This window comes from Ictidomys tridecemlineatus, unplaced genomic scaffold (assembly GCF_052094955.1).
Source record: "Ictidomys tridecemlineatus isolate mIctTri1 unplaced genomic scaffold, mIctTri1.hap1 Scaffold_69, whole genome shotgun sequence".
Lineage (NCBI taxonomy): Eukaryota > Metazoa > Chordata > Mammalia > Rodentia > Sciuridae > Ictidomys > Ictidomys tridecemlineatus.
Window position 1 is genome coordinate 442,316 of NW_027524892.1, and position 17,506 is coordinate 459,821.

Consider the following 17,506-nt stretch of genomic DNA (forward strand, 5'->3'; position numbering starts at 1 on the left):
AAAACAAAAGGACCCCAGTCTTCCCCAAGTGTGGGCTCCCTGCACTGGTTGGTGTGAAAGACTGAGGGGAAGCAGGGAGTCTCCTCAGGCAGGACCCTATGGGTTTCTTCCTTCCCCTCTTTTGCCAGCACCAAGCTCCTAAAGGCAAAGAGAGCTGGAGAGAATTCTTGGGCAAACCCAGTGGGAAGTCCTGAAGGAAACAACATTTCCTGTGAACTTGCTTGTGGGGTGGCACAGTGATTAGTTAGAACTTTACAAACAGATGCGGGCATATTTGTCTTCCAAGCTGGTAAAGCAAGTTTTAGTGTAGCAGGGCTCAAAGTCATTTTCAAAGTCAAATGTTATCAGTCTATTCCCCATTTGCTAATCATACACCCATGCACTCAGAGCAAGCACATATGTTCAAATGCTCAGTTGCCTGTCTCCCCCCTCTGCCATCTCTCCATGCTTTGCCTTCCTCCCAGGTGCACAGGCTGTGGAAGTACTGACTGTGCCCAGTGAAAGACAGGAAGACGAGTCTCAAAGAACCTGGAGCTTGCTCTAATAACTTGGCTTCTCCTTCAAAGAGCCTTCTAAACTCCCTCCACTCCTTTACTCCCACTCAATGAAGAATAGTAAAGCTCAGATTTTGCATAAAATTCTTGTTCTATTAAAAAATCTGTCCTCTCTTATTCATAAAGCAATCCAAGAGAAGGATTATGCATTTGATTGAATTGGTTGGTTTTGTATCAGGTCTCTGAGACAGGACAAACATTTTAAGTGAAATCACACATTCAAATTTTGTTTGTATAGTCTAGTTTCACCTGGAAAAGTCAGTATGTTACTAAGAATATTTTCTTCCATCTTCAAAGTGGTGAAGTATTTGGAGGCCAGTACCCAGGGTTGTGAATTCTTCCCTCAATTTCATTATTTCATTGTTTTCATTTGAGCTTCTTTATAGCAATGTAAATATATGTATTTCAACAGTCTATCCCAGACAACATCAAATTGTATAATTTTACTCTTGACAACATCTCTATGGCACTGACTAGAAAGGGTTTATTTACCCTAGGAAGAATATCAATTAAAAATCAAATGTTCTCAAAACTCTTTACACTTATGTTGGAGCTAAATAGCACAAGAGCTACCAGAGTTCTTCCTGCTACTAATATCATGGTTTCATGGTAAGACCAGGCACAGTATGAAGAAATAAATTTCAGTAGCAAAGGTAGGTCCCTCTCTAACAATATATATATATATATATATATGTATATATATTTCAACATAGAAGATAATCCTAGAAGAAGATAATGCCTGCATTCCAGCTATGGTGCTGCCCTGAGCGGCAGAGTGATAGAAGGGGATCTTGTCATTGCCCAAAACTTTTCCCATGCCATGCTCCATCAAACAGAACCCTGAGGGCAGCATATGTGGCCTGGATGTATCGAAGGACCTTTCAAATGCCCTGGTGCCCACATTGCTCCTCCCACTGCCCACCCAAGACCTTCCACTGTCCCTGTTGTAACATCTTTGTGGACATGAGTGTTCCACCTCCCTGTCCGCTCACCAACCCATCCCTGGACACCTGGTCAGGACCAGGAAACTCACAGCATAAGTGGGCCACAGGTGGGTATGAGTCCATCTTCCCAGTCTGCTAAAAGTGGCTCCCTGCTACTCTTGCTCACTTCCATCTGTTATTGCCTCCAGTTCTGCACCTGTCCTGGGAGGCTGGCCTTGCTTGCACAGGTGCTGACATGCAAAGGGCATCCCCTCTGTGCTGAGCCTGGTGGAGTCAGGGGGAGGAAAGGCAGTGACTGTGCCCTCCCCTGGCTTGCTGATACTAGATTCCCAGCCTTTTTTGCTGACTGCTGCCTGGTCCTGGGGATCATTGCATGTCTTGGTCTGGGTGTCCTAGTTGTAGGGTTTCCTGGTTCTGAGTGTGTTTGTCTGATGTGCCCACCCTGCTCGGGTTCACAAGTGCAGATGGCTGGATGGGCAAGGGTGTTTTTTTCATCCTCATCCAGTATCTGAGAAAACAGAGGCCCAGAGTTTTTATGTCCTGCTCCAAGTGACACCAGGCAGATCTTGTCTCTAAAAATCTCGCTCAGAACAGGTGACCTGATGTGCTATGGGGCTAACTGTGCCCTAACCATGGAAATGCCAGGTTGTCCTTGAGATGAGAACCTGTGTGTAGGGCCAAGAGCAGGCAGCCTAGGGGGCTGAGTTGGGGAAGACCTGAGCATTTGGGGGTGATGGAAGTCAGGTCAGATAGACCCTTGAGGTCTGCCTCCTCTCCCCTAGGAGTTGGACCACCACTGTGGGCAGGTGAGCAACAGCTTGAGGTATCTGAACATCTGGCATTTCCTGCTGCTACTTGTGTCCCTTTGCCTGTACCTGGGTGCCCTTCTGGTGATGTGCATCGTCTTCCTTGTGGCCACCACGGTGATGTCATTATCCTTGGACAAAGCCATGGCTAGCCACACAGTCCCAAGGGCCCACACTGGGAATAGCATTCCTATAGAGTATTTATACATTCACCAATTGAAGGATTGTTCATTGTATCTAGTTTTTCCATAGTGTTTTAGTTTTGTTTTGTTTGTACCAGGGATTGAACCCAGGGGTGCTTAACCACTGAGCTGCATCTCTGATCCATCTGCCCCCTTTATTTTTCTTAAAGGTTTTTTTTCTTTTGAGTCAGGGTCTCATTGAATTGCTTAGAACCTTGCTAATTTGCTGAGGCTGGCTTTGAACTTGCAATCCTTCAGTCTTAGCCTCCCAAGTGGCTAGAACTTAGGCACACGCCACTGTGCCTAGCTAGTTTTTCACAGCTATAAAGAAAGCTGCTACAAACATTGGTGTACAGGCATGTGAACCTAAGTTTTCATTTCTGTTGGGTCAATTCTTAGGGGTGGCATTGCTGAGTCATAAGGTAACTGTAGGTGGAACTCTGTAGAAAATTGCCATTTTTCTTTCAAAATCACTGTACCATTCCTAATTTCTACCAGCAAAGTATGAAAATTCCAGTTGCTCCCCATCCTTACCAACATTTCACACTGTCATTTGTTCTTGTTTTGTTTTCTCTTTTTATTGAAGCCTTTCTAATAAATGAGTAGTGGCATCTCATTTAAGCTCCAGGTTATGTTTTCCTAATGAGCAATGATGTTGAGCTTATTTTTATGTCTTCTTGTCCATTGGTAGGTCTTTGGCAAAGTGTTGGCTCCAATCTACTTCTCTTTTAAAAATTATTGTTTTCTTTCCTTACTAAGTTATAAGAGTTGTGTACACTGGGTTGAGATCTATGTTTTCCAAATTTTTCTTGCAATCTGTGGCTTTTCATTCAATTTTCTTAATAGCATCTTCCGAAGAACAGAAGTTCTTAGTGGTGTTGTTTTCCCAGTTCTGGAGATTGAATCGAGGTGCTCTGCCACTGAGTGTTGTTATTTATTCTACTTGGAAAATCATGTCCTCTGTGAGGAACAGTTTTATTTTCTTCTTTCCAACATGTGTGTTTTTATTTCTTTTTCTTCTTAGTGTTGACTAGGAATGATAGGAGTGGGCATCTCTGCCGTGAGATTCCTTTAGTATGGCAATCGCTTGATTAAAGGCTCTTTCAGGGAGACTGGTGGGCAGCATCAGTAGGGGGAGGTGAAGCTGCAGACTCTGAGACAACTGAAAAGACAGAGGATCCTGTCTGCTCATCACCTCCCATCCTTTTATTCAGCACCCCACCACTGCCATATGTGGTTCCCTCCCACCTGTGACTCTTGAGCTTGGCCCTTTTTCCTCAGCCCTGTGGTCTGCCTGTCTTCTCCTCTGTCCAGCTTCACTCCATCATTGAGTTTGCCTGGCAGCCTTTTCCCTTCCTCCATCCTGTGGTTCTTCCAGCCCCAGGTCAGGCCATAGGCCCTTCCTCCTCTGCTCAGAATGAGGCCCTCCATGTCCAGGATCACTATTCTCAAGGGACCTAAATGTGGTCTGCCCTCTGGGATTCCCCAGTCAGGGTTCCTTTCTATTATTGGAAGCACCCATCTCAGGCATTGATCCCATGCTCCAACTTCACTCCCTTTCTACTCTGCCCCCTGACTGCAACTCCTCCTGGAGTCCCTTGCTTGGTGGTTGGTGGCAAGGTCTCTGGAGCCAGACCTCATAAGTCCAAATCACAGCTCTAGAACTAACCAGCAGGGAGACCTTAGGTAACTACTTAGCCCCTGGTCAGTCAACTTCCCTATCTGTAAAACAGAGATTGTGGTATAATTCATGTAAACCACATAGAACAGTGGCTGTACCAGAAAGTGCCCTGTGTGTTGAATACAGACCACAATAAATGTTGGTGGATGAGGATGTGGGGGGAAAGGTACACTCATACACTGCTGGTGGGACTGCAAATTGGTGTAACCAATCTGGAAAGCAGTATGGAGATTCCTTAGAAAACTTTAAATGGAACCACCATTTGACCCAACTATCCCTCTCCTAGGTCTATTCCCAAATGACTTAAAATCAGCATAGTACAGAGACACAGCCACATCCATGTTTATAGAAGCTCAGTTCACAATAACTAAACTGTGGAAACAGCCTGGATGCCCGTGAATAGATGAATGGATAGAGAAACTGTGGTATATATATACCTAATGGAATATTACTACTCAGCATTAAAAGAAAATAAAATTATGTGCAGGTAAATGAATGGAGTTAGAGAATATCATGCTAATTGAAGTAAGCCAATCCTCAAAAACCAAAGGCTGAATGTTCTCTCTGATAAGAAAAAAATGGAGGAACTTTGATGAGGCAAAGGGGAGGCAGAGGTGAGGATGGGGCATGGGGATAGGAAAGATGGTGGAATGAGATGGACATCATTACCCTAAGTACATGTATGAATGCACATATGGTGTGATGCTACATCAGGTACAAGCATAGAAATGTAAAGTTGTGCTACAGTTGTGTACAATGAATTAAAATGCATTGTGCTGTTATATATAACTAATTTAAAAAACCAAAAAACAAACAAGCAAACAAAGAAAACCTAAGGCTAGCATGGTCTGCTACAAAGCTCAATAGACCTGGTATTTATGATTCTAGAACCACTCCTGACCTTTTTTCATGACCCAATGCATGTCATTCCTTTTTGTGCTAAAACAGAAATCGACATAAAATTTGAAGGTAGACTGTGACTCAAACATCATTGCATTCTCAGTAGAAACACAATTGACCAAGAGAAAGCTGAAAAAAAAATGTTCAACATTACTAATCCTTAGAGAAATGCAAGTTAGAATCATAATGAGATACCCTCCCACACCTATTAGAATGACTATTATCAAAAAGACCAAAGAACCAGCGGCACATGCCTTAATACCAGTAACTCAAGAGGCTGAGGTGGGAGGATTATAAATTCAAGGTAAACCTCAGCAACTTAGTGAGACCTGATCTCAGAATAAAACTTAAAAAGGTCTGCAGTTGTGTATCTGGGTAATGTACCCCTGGGTTCAACTTGAGTATAAATAAAAGAAAAAGAAAGACAAAAGATATTAAGTACTGGTCTGGATGGGGAGAAACTAGAATTCTTGTAGAATGTTTGGTGGAATTTAAATTAGTCTAGTCATTAGGAAAATCAATATGGGAAGTTTCTTTAAAAATCAAAAATAGAGCTCAGTTGGTAGAGTGCTTGCCATGCATGGACAAGGCCCTGGGTTCAATCCCCAGCACCAAAAAAAAAAAAAAATTACCCTACAGTCCAGACATCCAACTACTTGGTATATATCCAAAGGAAATGGCATCAGTGTATTAATAGATATCTGCACCCCATGTTCATTGCAGTAATATTCTCAGAACCTAGAAATGGGAAAAGCTGTGTCTATCAGTGGGTGAGTTGATATAAAAAATGTGGTTTAGTAATATAAGGGGACACTATTTAGTCTTTAAATAAAATTAGGAAGTCCTGTCACTTGTGGCATTGAATGAGGGAGGCCAAAGGACATTTTACTGGGGGAAATAAGCGAGGCATAGGACAACTATCACATGATCTCACCTACATGTGGAATCTATAAAAGTTGAACTCATAGAAACAGAGAGCAGAATGGTGACTGCCAGGGGCCCAGGAGTGGCTGGGCTGTGGATGGGGGAGATGCTGGTCCCAGGAAGCCAAATTGCACTTAGATGAGGGGGATGAGTTTAAGGGATCTATTGTACAATAAGATGACTACAGTTAATAATAACATACAACAGAATGAGTACAGTTGATAATGTTATATACACTGGAAAATGACTCAGAGAATAGATTTCAAGGGTTCTCAACACAAAAAAGAATATGAAATAATGTATATGTATACATGTTTCAAAATATGTTTTATGCCATAAATATGTACAAATTATTATCATTATGTTATCATCATCATCATCATCAGGGATTGTACGGAGGGTTGCTTAACTATTGAGTCACGTCCCCAGCCCATTTTATGTTTTATGTTGAGACAGAAGTATGTCATAAAACCCACCCTGGAAGTGAAGGAAACTGGGAAGATATTTAGTTGGTAGCTTGCTACCTCCTCCCCAAAATGGAGCTTTGTTACAACAGAAAGGAAGAAGTGGCACTAGGATAAGCGAGGACCACTTATGCCTACTTCCATTAGCACTGGGCCTGAAAGGGGGATAACTAACCATCACCAAACTTCTCCCCATAAACCATATGACATGGTCTCTGTATTAGATGCTTTCTGTTGCTCTAACAAAATACCCAAGAATGGGTACTTTATAAAGATATGAGGTTTATTTAGCACAGAATGCAACATTTGGTAGCCCCTGAGACTGATCTTTGGTGAGAGTGATTACAACATGGTGAATGGCATCATGGTGGGAAGACATGCAAGGGGTCGAGACTGAATGGCCAGAAACTGGGGAGGATGAGTCTTGTTCATTTTATAACACCCCCTCTCACAGGAACTAACAGGGACCCATGAGAAGTTCATTACTCCCTTCCAAGGGCCTCATCCCCAGTGGCCAAATTACCTCCCACTAGGCCCCACCTCTTGCAGGTTCTACCCCCTCAACACTGCCACACCGAGGACCTAGCCTCCAGCCTAAGAACCTTTGGGGGATAAACTACATCCATCCTCACAAGCTCCAACAAAGCCACATTGTAAGAGCAGGATGTCCCCGTCCAGAAGTGTGTATGTGAGGCCAGGGGAAGGTTGATATCAGTGGGCACAGGAAGCAGCCAGAGCCCCCATTCCGGAACCTCTCTGATGTCACACTTGTAGTCATGGTACTCTGGGTGCCAAGCCAGGAGAAGGAGCAGTTGGCTCTCATTTGTTTGAGAGCAGTCATCGCAGCATGACTGTATCAAACGATTTATTGTCCCCACCCCGACCCCCAGCCAGATCCTGGCTATTCTCAAGCCTCTGGGCTTATTTCACTGTGGCAGCCCTGGTGTATCTAAGTGCTGTGTTCTTTATATTTCCGTGAGTCTCCGGGCCAGCTGTGGGTTCTCAAAAAGAGACAGAAGGGAAATAGACAGTGAGAGTGCAGAGGCAGGGAGGTGGAGGGAGGCCAAGAGGGGAAGGAGGATATTTAGTGGGAAGCACAGAGATGTGGGGAGCCTGAGGATTTGGGGGGACTGTTGGAGCCTGGTAATGCTGGTGACATTTGGTGGAGGGAATGGGGTCTGTCTCTAGCCTGGATATTCAGATCTGTCCTTAAGGTGTGTGGGTCTGACCTCAGGTGAGCCGGGCCTCATGGGGGCTCCGGGTTGCCCCCGACTAGAATGGAGTCTGGCTCTGATTTCAGAGGCCGAGCACTGGCGCAAAATGGAGAGTGGGCCTACCCAGTGGTCTCCGGACTTCTCTGCCTCCTGAGTTTGTATAGCCTCATTGGCATGAATTTTTCAGACCCAGGAATCTTGCACAGAGGTAAGGCCTCGGACTCCTGGGAGAGGGAGGTGGCACCCCAAGGCTGGTGCCTACAGGGGTCATTTGTAAAGGGCTGACCCCACCTGTGGCCTCAGGATCCCTTCTTACCCTGTCACTATTACTTGGGCCCTGGCACTTCGTTTCCCAAGCCACTGAAGTGTGAAAAACAGAATCCTGGAGGTTTTCCAGTTGCTTTAGAAGGGAGGACGGGCCAAGAGAGGCAGCAGGCTCTTCCAACCACGCAGTTCCCCCTTCCTCCTTCCCATTTCACATCCAACTCCAAGCACTGATCACTATTCCACAGGGGGAGCTCCATGTAGAGCTCCTGTGCTGGACAGCCCTTCTCTCTGACTGCCACCCATCTGAGTGGTCAGCTTGCTCAACAGGGACTGGGGTTCCCCTGCCCTCCTCCTCCCCACCTTCTTGATGCCCAGTGATGCTATGGGGTTGCCCTGAGCATCAGAGTAATACAAGGGCCTCCTCCATTCCCACACCTCTCTCCCTGCCAGGCGCCTTCAAGCAGGACCCTGAGACTGTATACATGGCACGAGTGAATGGCAGGTTGTACCACATGCCGTGGTGTCCCACGTGTTATTTTCACCGCCTGCCCCGAACCTTCCACTGCAAAAGGTGTGACATCTGTGTGGAGGTGAGTGCTCCTCCTCCCTGTCCACTCACCAACCTATCTCCTTGCACCTGGCCAGGACCAGGAACCTCACATCATGAGTGGGCCAGGTGGGGGTATCAGACCATATTCCCAGAGTGCTTCATGTGGCACTCTGGGAACATGGTTCACAAGAGCAGACAGCCGGTAGTGGAAGGGCATTTTTTTCATCCTTTTCCAGTACTTGAGGAAATGGAGGCCCAGAGTTTTCATGTCCTGGTCCACGTGACACCAGGCAGGTCTTGTCTCTAAAGACCTCACTCAGGACAGGTGACTTGATGAGCCATGGGGTCCTAACTGTGCTCTCACTGAGATGGGAACCCTTATGTAAGGTCAACAGCAGGTGGCCTAGAGGGCTGCGTTAGGGGAGGCCCCAGGATTAGGGAGTGATGGAGGCCATTCCAGAAGGACCCTCAGACCTGTCTCCTCTCCCCTAGGAGTTCGACCACCATTGCAGGTGGGTGAATAACTGCGTGGGGCGCCGAAACATCTGGCTCTACCTGCTACTCCTCGTGTCCCTGTGCCTCTATCTGGGTACCGTGCTGGCCACCTGCGTGGTTTTCATCATATGCAGGAGGAACGTGGCATTTTTGGACAAAATCATGACGTATCCACACACTCCCAAGGGCGCACACTGGGAAGTGCTGATGTGGTGGGGAGGGAGGGGCAAACAGCCCAGTAGGGTCAGGGTGACAGGGGAGGGGCTGACGTGGGCGGGGCTAGAGGGAGAAGTCACTTGGCAGGACCTGTGAAGGACATTTGGAAGGCCAGTGGAGTCAGGAACATGGACGAGATAGGATACCTGTGGAGTTAAGAATCTAGGGGCCCTCAGAGTAGGGTAATGAAAGTTGAAAAGGGACAGGTGGGAGGACAGTGTGGTGGAGGGAGGTTTCCCTTGGTTGTACTGGACTAACTGTCCAGTCCATGGAGGGAGAGCCATGGGCAGTGCTACCTGGGGTGGGAGGTAAGGAGGGAGCAGTGGGGTCGAAAGCAGGCCAGGGAGGAGCTCTTCCATGGCTTCCATTCTTAGCCTGTGCACAGCATCCTAGTGGCTGTACCCACTGGGGCCCTCCTGGTCCCGCTCATCCTGCAATTGTTCATCAAGGCAGTGGCGGTGGGCACCGCAAGGCAACCCTATGAGGAGAAGGTAAGTGGTGAGTGTGTGTGCCCTTGGCTGTGTGGAGGCATCTTGCACCTCTTCAATTAGACACTTTGTGCACTTTCTCCACTGCCCTTGGCCTTGATGATGCCTCATGAGTCCTTCCAGACCCACCTCTGAAGATGCAGCTCAGATATTTCTATACCCTGGAGCTTGGGGCCATTCTGCTTCCTGGGTGCATTGCATTGAAAGCCTACTGTGTGGGCTGGGGATGTGGCTCAAGTGGTAGTGCGCTCGCCTAGCATGCGAGCGGCCAGGATTCAATCCTCAGCACCACATACAAACAAAGATGTTGTGTCTGCCAAGAACTAAAAAGTAAATATTAAAAAATTCTTAAAAAAAAAAGAAAGCCTACTGTGTGCTGGGTGTTCTAGGTGGTAGTTATTTGAGGGATGGGTGTAGGGGTGAGTAAGTACATCATGCACTTGTGTTGATAAGCAACCTGCCATCAGAATAACACTGGGAGACACCAGGAACACTCTGAGCAAGGGGTCAGTCCTGAGTGGTGTAGCCAACAGGAAGAGACTGGGAGTTTGGCGAAGCCCACGCTGTAGAGGAGAACATGCCACTCTTTGTGTCCTAGGTGTGCTTTTGGAGAGGCAGACAGGAGGGCATTGACTGTGAGAGGTACAATTTTGTAGAAAGGCACAGAAATCTGAAAGTAGGGTGTTAACAGAATGATGAAGAAATGGATCCTAGTTCAAGGACAAGGTGACATGGGCAATGAGGTTGACCCTATGGGAGTCAAGATTAGAAAGGCCCAGAAAGCCAAGCTTGGGATTTTGTTTGGAAGAACTGGAAACCTGGGAGCCATGAAAAATTTTGTGAAAATGTCATTCATTGAGGGGTAATTAGAAACAGTAAATTCACCCTTTTTCATCTATAGTTAGGGATTTTGACAAATGACATTGTGTACTCTCCATCAAGATCAAGGTTAACCAGTTTCACTACCCCAGAAAATCCTTTCATCTCTTGTTGTCATTTTCTCTCCCTGAGTCCTTGTGGTTTTTCTCTTTCCAGAATCATGCATCAATGGTGTTTTGGGCTTTCTAGTCTGGCTTCATTCACTGAGCACGATGCATTTGAGATTCATCTATGTAGTTGCTCATATCAGTAGTTTATTTTCTTTTGTTTCTTGTAGTATGTATTTCCCTACAGACTATTTGTACATTCACCAATTGAAGTATTTTTACTTTGCATCTAGGTTTTGGCAGAATTTTTGTTTTGTTTTTGTACCAGGGATTGAACCCAGAGGTGCTTAACCACTGAGCAACAATCCCAGCCTCACCCACCCCACAACCAGCACCCTTATGTTTTCTTTTTGAAAAATTTTTAAAATTTTGAGAAAGGGTCTTACTAAGTTGCTTAAGGCCTTCCTAAGTTACTGAGGCTTTGAACTTGTCACCCACTTGCCTTAGCCTCCCAAGCCATTAAAGTCATGGGGAACTGTGCCCAGCCAGTTTCAGGCAGTTATAAATAAAGCTGCTACAACAACCATTGATGCATAGACATGTGGACATAAGTTTTCATTTCTGTTGGGTAAATTGTTAAGGGTGGCATTGCTGAGTCATGAGATAAACTTATGGGACATTTTAGAAAACAACTCTACTGTTTCTATTTTGTACCAGCAATAAATGAGAATTCCAGTTGCTCCACATCCTCACTAGCATTTGATACTGTCATTGGTCACTATTCTTTTTTGTTTTCAAATTGTAGCCTGTCTAATAAATGAGTAGTGGTATATCACTAGGGCTCCACTCTGTATTTTCCTAATGACTAATGGTGTTGAGCATATTTTTGTGTCTTATAAGCCATGGGTATATTGATGGTGAAGTGTTTGCTCCAAACTTTGCCCATTTAAAAAAAAAAACTGTGTTGTTTTCTTATTGAGTTTCAGGAGTTCTCTATACTGGATTCAGATGTATGTGTTGCAAATCTTTTCTTGCAATTCATGGCTTGACATTTTATTTTCTTCATCGCATCTTCCAAAGAGCAGGAGTCCTTAGTGTTGATGTTTTTCCAGCACTGAGGATCGAACCAGGGGTGCTCGATCACTGAGCTTCTTCCCCAGCATTCGTTGTTGTTCACTCTAAAAGGAACCTCATGTCCTGTGGAGCAGTTTCTTTGCTTTCTTCCCCATCTGTGTCTTTATTGCTTTTTCTTTGAGCATCCACTAGGAATGATATAGTGGGCATCTTTGCCCTGGGATTCCTTTAGTATGGCCATCACTTAACTAAAGGCTCTTTCAGGAAGACTGGTGGGCGGCATCAGTGGGGGAGGGGAAGCTTCAGACCCTGAGATAGCTGAACAGACAGAGAAGCCTGTCTGCTCATCACCTCCCATCCACCACTGCCATATGTGGTTCCCTCCCAGCTGTGACTCCTGTGCTTGGCCCTTATTCCTCAGCCCTGTGGTCTTCCTGTCTTCTCCTCTCTCCAGCTTCTAGTATCATCATTGACTTTGCCTGGCAGCCTGTTCCATTCCTCCATCCTGTGGTTTTTCCTGCCCTAGGTCAGGCCTTAGTCCATTGCTCTTCCTCCTCTGCTCAGAGTGAGGCCTTCCATGTCTAGGATCCCCAAGTCTCAAGGGACCTAAATGTGGTCTGCCCTCTAAGATTCACCAGACAGGGCTTTTTTCTATTAATGGCAGCACTAATTTCAGGCATTGATTTCATGCTCCAACTTTCACTCCCAGCATACTCCATTCCCTGACTGCAACTCCTCCTAGACTCACTTGCTTGGTGGTTGGTGGCAAAGACTCTGGTGAAGACCACATAAGTTCAAATCGGAGCTCTAGAACTGAGCAGCAGGGAGACCTGGGGTATGCTACTCAGCCCCTGGTCACTCAATTTCCCTATCTGTAAAACAGGGAATTGTGGGTTAATTCATGTAAACCTCTTATAGAAGAGTGGATGGCACCAGAGAGTGCCCTGTGTGCTGCTGTTACATCACTACCATTCCTTCCCATGGTCATCTACACATGTTTGTGCTCATCTTAAAAGTCATACAAGTCCCAGCCTTAACATCCCAGGCCTCCACTCCACCTGTTGTACCTTCTGGGCCTTATTTCCTGATCTTGTTCACTAGCTCCCCCTTCACTTTCTGGCCCAGCTCAGCCCAGCCCTTGCTGTCAGGATGATGCTCTCATTAATGGCCAAATTCAGCAGACATCTTCAGACTACTCTTTCTGGTCTAGACACAGCCTCTGAAACCAGAAGTCGCTGTCTCAGCACTTAACTCTCTGGGCTTCTCCTCTGCATGTACCTGGGTGGTGTGAGCTGGGTTGCCTACATGGTTCCCATGATACTCTCTCTATGCTCTACCCTTTCCACTCCCCTTGGTGCACAGGGCCTCAGGTTGCAGCTGCCCTCACCCACTGAAAGTAGGCTGGCCATGCTGTTTGCGGTGTGCTTTCCATCCCCAGTGCAGTGACGGGGCTTTGTTTTTTTGCTACTCGGTATTAAACCCAGGGGCACTTTACCACTGAGCTACATTCCCAGTCCCTGCTACTTTTTATTATGAATCAGGGTCTCACTAAGTTGCTGAGGCTGGTCTCAAACCTGCCTTAGTTTCCCAAATCACTGGGATTACAGGTGTGTGCCACCCTTCCTGGTTGGACCCAAGCATTTTTGATGCCCTGAAATATTTCTGATGGGGGTGCATCTCCGTGGTAGAGTGTGTGCTTAGCATGTGCAAGGCCCTGAATTCTTCAATCCCCAGCACACAGAGAAAAGACATCTGAATCAATGAGTGAACCATCAAACAGAAGAACCAACATTTGGGGATAGAAGGAAAGAGGAAAGGAACAGAGAGAAGAATTGTGTCCTGACCCCCCAGGATAAGGAGAAGGAGAGACAACAGGAAGTTGGGCAGAAGATGGGGCAAGAAGAAGATGCTGCTGAATTTTGGTCCTGTGGAGTGTGAGGGTGTTTGAGACACAGAATTGGAACAGGAGCCCCAAGAGTGGAGCCAGTGAGAGAGGCTGGTCTGGGTGCCTCAAAGCTGTTGGATTCCAGTTGTGTGTGATAGGGTTCCATGTGGGGGGAGGACGGTATTCACATTTACTGCTCAGTTCTTACAAATTTACTATCATTCCTTAAACATTTTCTATACTTTATGTACAATCAATATTTTCTGCACATGATATATATCTAATCAAATATTCTTTCTCAAAGTTTAAAGATTCTGTAATTTTTTAATGCTCTGCTATTAGTTTATTTCTTTTGGTACTAGGGATTGAACCCACAGGTGCTTTACCACCAAAGCTGCATCCCTAATCCTTGCTCTATTTTGTTTTGAGATAGGGTGTCACTAAATTGTTGAGGGCCTTGCTAAGTTGTTGAGGCTGGCCTTGAACTTGTGATCCTCCAGCCTCAAAATCCCAATTCCTTGGGGTTACAGGTGTGTGCCACTGTACCTGGTGGTATACTCATTTCTTATGTGCTGTGAACACCTTAAAGGAAGCAGAACCTCATAGAGGACATTGATTCGAGTTGCTTTTTTGGACATATTCCAGAGCTGTTCTGATGTGGAATCATCTTTCCTTTGGAGAGGAGAGTGTTGAAGATGAAAGTCTTCATGTGTAGGCCATTGGAGACTTGGGGTGGATAGAGGTGCTGCTGGGCCACTTTCTACTATAACAGAGTATTTTCTACCTAAAGCTCATGAAGTTGGGGTGAAACTCAACCTGTTCTGGAAGGAGGAGTGGTCAAGGCTGATGGATTGACTCAGGGGAAAGAGAAAGTAGAATAAGGGAGAGGAGAAGCCAGTCAGAGTCCTGGGAAGGACATGACCTTTGAGCTTGGCCTTTCCTGCTTTGTGTACTGAAGGTCTTCAGCTCAGATTTTCTTGGAAAATCTGATTTTTGACTAGGGAAATATGTCTGGGCATCCCCTGCTGCCGCTGGTCTCCCAGATAGTGAAACTCAATGAAGGTAGATTTTTAGAAAAATCGAGTGGTAAGACAGTCAAGTGGGAGTGGGGTGGTGACATGATCTTTGGATCAGTTGAGCAGAACACCAGGAGATAGACCTTAAAAGGTACCTGGAAGGATGAGGTGAGAGGACAGGTGAGGCCAATGGAGACAGAGCAAGGATCCTGCAAAGGGAAGCACTAGGGGTTGAGAGCCCTGAGAAGGCAGGAGAGGTGGGTGCTCGGTCAGCACTGTCTGGGGACAGCTGCTCACAAGTGGGTCGAGGGAGGTCACGCTTCCTGGGAGCCTGGGAAGACAGGAGGCCCTGGGTCACTCTTGGGCACTCCTGTACCTAGAGCCTGGCCACAGGCCCAGGTTGAGCCCTGGATTGACTGACCAACTTAGCAAGTGTCCCTGAGAGATGGCCGTACCCAGTCCTGCTGATTCTGAGCTCCTCTTCCCTTCCTCATCTCCCTCCAGTATGACAAGGCATTCAATGTGGGCTGCCCAACAAACTGTTACATCGCACTCTGTGCACCCTTGGGACCTAAGTAAGTTGGTAAACCAAGGGCTCAAGTGGTGGACCCTGGGGCTGGTGGGGGGAGTGAAGCTTGGTCTAGTTCCCTGGTCCCTGTCCCCAGCTCCCAGCCTTAACACTCCTGTTCCTTTCCTTTGGGATTTTCTCCAGGGCACTCTGGGAGTTTCTGGGAATTTCACTCTTCCTTGGTGTTGTAGGTTCTTGCCCCAAGAAATGTGCTTGAGGGGAATGGCAGCCTGGATAAGGCTCCTGGGCTCTGTGCTTTCCCAGCTGAGGGTGAGAGTGGTCAGGGAGTCCAGGCCAAGGTGGGTAGTGACTCCTTGCATTTGGCCTGTTGCTTCCCAGGTACATGTCCGAGGCGGTCTGCATTCAGGTGGACCAGGGGACCAACTGGGGGCCAAAAGAACACCTTAAAGACTTCCTTTGGCCCAGGTGCACCACTCAGGCCCCCCCAAGGAGTGACAAGGCTGCACCTGTACAGAAGGAAAGGAGTATCGGGTGTGCTTTGAATCATGAGGATCTGTGGTTGCACATGTGATGGGGGAAGCCCCGGATGTAGGGCTGGCCCTGAAGCTGAAGCACTTGGAGCATAAGGAGTGGGATTATGGACCTGGAGGGTGCAGGGTCCAGGTCACAGGGCTTCAGAGCACACCCAGGTGTCCCTGGATAGAGAAAGAGAAAAGACTGAAACACACTTTCTGGTTGGCTTGGTGCCAGTCCTTACTTTTTTGGTCCCCAGTTTCCTCATCTATTAATGAGGACTGAGAGTAATCTAGTAGTTTATGTTTCAAAGAAAATTCTGTTTCTTTTATATGTGTTTGTGTATGTGTGGTGTATGTGTGCATGTGTGTATGTATGTACATGTATAAATATCAGTTGTAGATGGACACATATATTTATTTTATTTGTTTATTTTTATGTGATGCCATGGATCGAACCTAGTTCCTCATGCATGCGAGGCAAGAACTCTACCCCAGAGCCACAACCCCAGCACTCCAAATTCTTTATTTATGGAAATTTTTGACATACAATGTGAAACATTTGTGTGGAGCATTAGGTGTACAGTGGGGTGGGTAACCCACAGTGTCCCCCATGGTCTCTTGCAGTAATGTGGTGCCAGCCCTCTCCCTTGTCCTGACTCTAGGCACCAAGGGACTTGACTGTGAGTTGTGGGGTGGAGGGTAGGGAGATCCCGCATGTACTGACTCTGTGTTTACCTTCTGATCAGCCCAGTGGTGCATTGGGAGGCTTCTAAGGGAAGCTTGGCCTCCTATTCTCCCTTCACACCCAGCAATGCCAGGACAAGCACCAGAAGTTCATCTCCTGAGCCCCATGTGGGGGTCTCTTGTTCCTGAGCCCTCACTCCCCTGTTGAGAGTGCCAAGAACCCCATGTCTGTTATATACACATGTTTGGTGCTGCTTCCTATGGCAGCTGTGCCTATGTGTCCTAGGTTCAGGGAAGTGTGGGTGGAGGCTCTGAGGGGCTGGGACAGAGCCCTCCTGGAAGGGAAGATCCTTGTTCTCTGGAGACTCAAGCTCATGAACCAACACTGCCTGACTCTTGGCTGGAAAGGATTCCATATAATAGGAAGGGAACTTGTTTATTATGAGTCCTAATAGGCTATTAGATTAGTCAGAAATTACAAAGTTTCAGTTAAACATGAGTAAGTTTTGAAGATATAATGGTCAATAAGGTTGTTCCAGTTAATTTACTGCACACTTGAAAAGTGATAATGCAGTTGGGCACAGGAGTGCCCATCTATAAGCTCAGCTACTCAAGAAACTGAGGCAGGAGGGTCACAAGTCAAGGATCAGTAACTTAAAGAGAATTGTGTTCTGTATCAAAAAAAAAGTTTTGGGGATGTAGGTCAATGGTAACACACCCTTGAATTCAATCCTCAGATGTGGAAAAGGAAAGAAAAATTGACCATCAGTTTTGTGGGTTTTCTGTTTGTTTGAGGTGGAGTTCCCAGTATGTTGGCCAGGCCAGTCTTGAACTTCTGAGGTCAAGCAAACCTCCTGTGTAAGTGTGCTGAGTCCTGGAAGGCAGGTGTGCACCACTGGACTGGCTAGAAAAGGGATTGTAAACTGGGTTTGGTGGCACATGACTAATTGCAGCAACTCAGGAACTCAGGCAGCTTTAGGCCAGCCTCTGCAATTAGCAAGACTGTATCTCAAAATAAGAACAGCTAGGGATAAAGCCAAGTGGTAGGATGTCCTTAGGCTCAACCCCCCCAGTGCTGGGGGAAAGTGTGTGTACAAACACATACACACACACGCACACACACACACACATAGATATAAAGATATATACATATATATTTCATTATATAGGAGGATTAGTAGATTTTAGATTT

General features: G+C 46.4%; 1 protein-coding gene across 12 annotated transcripts in view; it reads left to right on the forward strand.

The window, feature by feature from the left end:
- LOC144374416 (palmitoyltransferase ZDHHC19-like) overlaps window positions 1-17,506 on the forward strand; it is an 89,653-nt gene that overhangs the window by 27,935 nt on the left and 44,212 nt on the right. For 11 of the 12 annotated variants that reach the window (XR_013433821.1, XR_013433820.1, XM_078037251.1 and 8 more), the window contains 4 exons: window positions 7,756-7,877; window positions 8,387-8,526; window positions 8,979-9,148; window positions 9,583-9,688. Coding sequence is in view for 10 of the 12 variants with exons in the window: in XM_078037251.1 (XP_077893377.1) it covers window positions 7,756-7,877; window positions 8,387-8,526; window positions 8,979-9,148; window positions 9,583-9,688 (538 nt within the window). In the remaining 2 variants the exon portion in view is untranslated. Of the gene's footprint in view, window positions 1-3,585; window positions 4,655-7,755; window positions 7,878-8,386; window positions 8,527-8,978; window positions 9,149-9,582; window positions 9,689-17,506 lie in introns of those variants that run through there. The other variant, XM_078037256.1, reaches the window with a different exon arrangement.